This window comes from Gavialis gangeticus, unplaced genomic scaffold (genome assembly GCF_001723915.1).
Source record: "Gavialis gangeticus isolate Ggan-Ray unplaced genomic scaffold, GavGan_comp1, whole genome shotgun sequence".
Classification (NCBI taxonomy): domain Eukaryota; kingdom Metazoa; phylum Chordata; order Crocodylia; family Gavialidae; genus Gavialis; species Gavialis gangeticus.
Window position 1 is genome coordinate 62,816,298 of NW_017729022.1, and position 4,749 is coordinate 62,821,046.

General features: G+C 41.0%; 1 protein-coding gene across 1 annotated transcript in view; it reads left to right on the forward strand.

Moving 5' to 3' along the window:
• Nucleotides 1-4,749, forward strand: part of DDX17 (DEAD-box helicase 17) — a 36,666-nt gene that overhangs the window by 10,079 nt on the left and 21,838 nt on the right. Inside the window, exons 2-6 of the mRNA XM_019515200.1 lie at nucleotides 1,004-1,133; nucleotides 1,872-1,971; nucleotides 2,283-2,416; nucleotides 2,849-2,914; nucleotides 3,134-3,275. Coding sequence (XP_019370745.1) covers nucleotides 1,004-1,133; nucleotides 1,872-1,971; nucleotides 2,283-2,416; nucleotides 2,849-2,914; nucleotides 3,134-3,275 — 572 coding nt within the window. The remainder of the gene's footprint in view (nucleotides 1-1,003; nucleotides 1,134-1,871; nucleotides 1,972-2,282; nucleotides 2,417-2,848; nucleotides 2,915-3,133; nucleotides 3,276-4,749) is intronic.

Here is a 4,749-nt window from a genome sequence, read left to right on the forward strand (position 1 = left end):
GGAAACAAACTCATTATTTTTGTGTTGAATTGATTATCAGGTGGGTCTTGTGTGGCATACTTTGCACTGACAGAACAAGCTTTCAAGAAACTTTCCAAACTTTTATGTGTAAAACAGTGGCAGCCAACCTTTTTGGCAGGCATGCTACAAATTTGCTCTGCACCTTTCCTGAGTGCCAGTTTAGTTCTCTTCCCCTGCCCAGTCTCCTGCACTTTCTGTCTTATTTGCTGGTGCTTCCGTGCTTCTTGTCCTCTCCCTGGTCTACTGTGAGCCACATGCAGAGGCTGCCCATGCTGCTTGTGGCACGTGCTTCAGGTTGGTCACCCCTGAACTAAAACATAAATGTCGTGTATATGCTAACAGAATTGTCTTGAGACAGAAGACATTTAGGCCAGTGGTTCTCAACCTTTTTATAGACTCAAGATATCCCTGCATAACTTTTGTGACTTGAGCAGCACCGCATTCCAAAAGTTTATTTATAACAGTGCTTACCTGCTTAAAGAAGGGCTTGGGAGGAGTAGGAGCAGCTGGCAGGTCTGACCTGCACTTCTGTAAGTGGGCTGAGGAGGAGTGTTTGGATGGAAAGAGCCTACACTGATCTCCTAACCAGATCCTGTGCTTATTTTGCCTACTTTGTCTGTCCTGGTAGCACGCTTCAGAGGCTCTTCTGGCACTCAAGGGTGCCTTGGCCCCTGGTTAAGAAACACTGCTCTAGTCAGGAACCTGAAGATAAGTGCTGTCCTAGGAAGGAATTACACTGGATTGGATCTAGGGTAAAATTTATTGGATTAGGGTAGATTTACCTTGGTTTGGGGGTAGCATCATGTGATTATAACATTTTCCCCCCCACCCCACCCCACGGTCTTCCTGTTTGTAAATTGGGAGGTTAATTGAAGAATAGTTTTGAAAATGTTTGAGATGTGAAAATACAAGAGAAGTGAAGTTTGTTTATAACTTGCTTTTTTTATAATTAATATTGGTTGTTCCCCACCCTTCCCCTCAGGTTTCTTTCTCCAAAGAAATTTGGTAATCCAGGAGAGCGTCTCCGTAAAAAGAAGTGGGACCTCAATGAGTTGCCCAAGTTTGAGAAGAACTTTTATGTGGAACATCCAGAAGTGGCAAGGCTCACTGCAGTAAGTTTTCTTTTTTTCTGTTCTTTTCATGTTTGGTATACTGGGGGAAAGTTTTAAAGGTGGTAACAGTTCCCAAAACTTAGTGGGATAATTGCATTTTTCCCTCTCCACAGCCTGTTGTGTTGTATGTATGTTATATACAGGAGTATTTCTTTTGGTTACTTGTTCAGTTACTTTCAGAGTTACAGATATGGCATGTTTCATCATTGTAAACTGCATTGTTCAGAAACTTTAGTGGATGAGTAATTAGGAACAAAAAAAAAAGGTAGTTACAACATATTGTTGTCTTCTGGTAATATTTTAATCCCATCTTTCTGTTTTTGGTGCATTTGGTTTTGGTTTTTCCCTTTCCCCAGTCCTTTGGTTCTCTTCTAGAAACTGAAAGATGTCTCCTGTAACTTAATGCATCACTTCTATATTGTTCAGCACTTTCTGACAGGAAAATTATTCATAAATGCTCCTTGCATAGCAGTTCTAGATTATGATCTACAGCTTGGAGTTATGCATTTAGCTCCCAGTTTAATTGCATTAATGTAAGGGGGGGGGCTACCCTGCCTCCTTCCCATCCTTAGTCAGTAATCTATTTCATTGTCCCTCTTTTACCTAATAACTGAGACCTCTGAAACCAAGTTGTTAGTGAAACTGTTAGGGAGTCTCTTGACAATTGCTATCAGAAGCATCTGTACCAGGTTGTTGCTCACCACTTGATTGGGTTTTTTTGTTTGTTTCCATAAATAGTTTGAGGTTGAAGAGCTGCGAAGGAAGAAGGAGATTACAATTAGGGGGGCAGAAGCCTGCCCCAAGCCTGTGTTTGCCTTCCACCAGTGTAACTTTCCACGTAAGTATTCTGTTGTTAAAGACATTAATAGTTCTGTTTGGGAAAGGGAGGAAGTCCTAGGAAGATGTGTTGCTAATCAAACCTGTTTAGTTCTAGGAGTTTTTTAAGATCTACATGTAGCCTTGTAGAGTTTAATTAGAAAAGTAAACCTTTTAAGGAGATGTTGACTTGTCACTGAGACTTAAAAGTGTGAAACCTGAAATTGTTCTCAGTCCAGGCTGTTTAGGCCAACTTCCCTTGCATCTGTCTTCAGATTGATTTCTTCTGTTCATATTTAAGTAGTTTGCCTTCACTGTCTCTTTAAATTGCAGAGTATGTAATGGATGTCTTGATTGATCAGAACTTTTCAGAACCTACCCCGATTCAATGCCAGGGTTTCCCACTGGCCCTCAGTGGTCGTGACATGGTGGGCATTGCTCAGACAGGCTCTGGGAAGACATTGGCGGTATGTTTTACACTCTGTTGCTTTATTTGAATTTCTGTTTGGTTTCTGGTTGCTCTTGCCTTGCCATTTAGACAAGTGCAAAGAGTGAGGTAATGTTTTAAAAACACCTGTTTATATTATGGAGTAAAGACTTAAGAAAGTAGCATATGAGTTTACTTTGAAAGCCTGATCTTCTCTGTTTTCTAATAGTTAATACCTTTTTAAAGTTGAGTTGTTTTCTTAGATGCCTGGATGTGGTCATCCAAGTTTGAAAACTATTGTGTTTGAGTAGAGGTGTCTTGCCTGTTCTGATATATGGGATATTGGCTGCCATAGCAAAGATATAAGGCTTTATAAATGTGCCCTTCTCTTGATCCAAGATGGTAATCATTGACCTGATGTAATTGAAATTTTGTTTCATTTTAACTCAAAAACCTGTTTCTTTTGTTTCAGTATTTGTTACCTGCAATTGTTCATATCAACCACCAGCCCTATTTGGAGAGGGGAGATGGTCCAATTGTAAGTGTTACTCAGTTTTCTATCTGGAAACTTACAGATGCATTTTCATGAATATGGCATAGAAAAGAAGCAGAGAACTGCTTGTTGGGACTGTGGGCAGCCCCTTTCGTGTACCCATGGAAATTGTTACATTGCAAGTTTTGATGTAGTGCAGTCTTTTTCAGGCAATAGAGTGTTAACAAGCTAATAAGCTCTATCCTGGATTTATTTCTTTCACAGTGTTTAGTTCTAGCTCCTACACGAGAGCTGGCACAACAAGTGCAGCAGGTAGCTGATGATTATGGCAAATGCTCAAGACTGAAGAGTACTTGTGTATATGGAGGAGCACCCAAAGGTCCCCAGATCAGAGACCTGGAGAGAGGTAATAGTGTTCTTGCTTCTTTAAGTATCCCATGTATTTCAAAAGTTGGAATTCAGGTGATTTTATAGAATCTCAATCTTGTTCTCCTTGTCATTTTAAAGTCACTAGGAAAAGGGGCAAAGGGTGAGTATTGACCTACCTACAGTAATTTAGTGCAGCTTTCACCTCTGCTTAGTATGTGGGTACAATACCATATTTGCCTGACCCCAAGTTGACTTCTCAATAATTAGAGTCTGTACACGGGGAAAACTTTATTTCCTTAATCAAATTCTATACGTGGAAAATTGTAATAATTGGAGGGTTGTCTTATTTATATTCGTCCCACCACCACTGCAGTGGCATAAGCAGCCTGCCCCCCCTGCTGCCTCCCTGCCTCCTTCCAGTGATGTCTATATCTCCACCCGCACAGTTTGAACTCTTTAAGCATTTTGCCTTCAGAGGTGTACAAATAGTAAACCCCCATTTCTGTTACAACAGAATCTTGTTTAAAAAGACTCTTAATATACTTCAAATCCTTTTTCTTTAAAGCTATACTCTAGCTTTTCTATAAAGCTAAACAGGGAGCTTTTCTTACTGTGTATAGTTGCCTGTTGCATCTCTTGCAGTCCTTTAAGAAGGGTTCAGAGGTAGGCTTACTGTATTGAGGGATTCACAGTTTTGCATGGGTTATAAAAATAAGTGCTCAAATGACTTCTCTGTCATATCCAAGGCCCAGTTCATGGTTATATGTTAAAGTACAATAGCCCAAACCAAGGAACTCTGACGTAATGCATGGCATGAATAAGGTGCATTCTGAAAGCCGTTCACACCTAAATTACATGCATCTTATTAGGAAATCCATGTTTCTCTTCATCTTACAACGTTTTGCTGCTGGGGGAAAACATTCTTGAAAAATTAAGTAGTTCAGTAGATAAAGCATACTGGAAGTCAACAGGGCAGTTTTTCCTGAATAAATTACAGTGCACTCAGAGGAGCAGGGATTTGAAGTTGAGATTACACATGCTGATCTGTGGGGTCTTAACTTGGTGCTCTGTACACAGTCAAGGCTCTACAAAATAGACAGCTTATCTTCTAGAACTGTAGCATTTGGTTGGAAGGTATCGTAAAACGTGATTCCCCTGCTCCCTCACCCCCTCCTTTTACAATTTTTGTTCAAATATGACCCACCAATAATTAGATTCTATATGGAGGTGCACCAGTACATCAGTCCGATATCGGATCGGGACTGATATAAAGAAAATTGGCTGTATCAGAAATTGACCCAGTTTCTGCAGCCCATAGTTTGGTTGGTAAATTCTCGTGCATGTGTGCAGCCGCAACACAACACGTAAGTGGCAAGGAGCAGAGCCTGACGGCTTGGAGAGCTGTGTGTAGCTGGTAGGTCTGTTATGATGCAGATCAGTGCCCCCTACAGTAAGGGAGAGGAGGCAGTGGGACAGGGGCAGATGCTGCCGAGCTGGGGCAAGGTATGGGA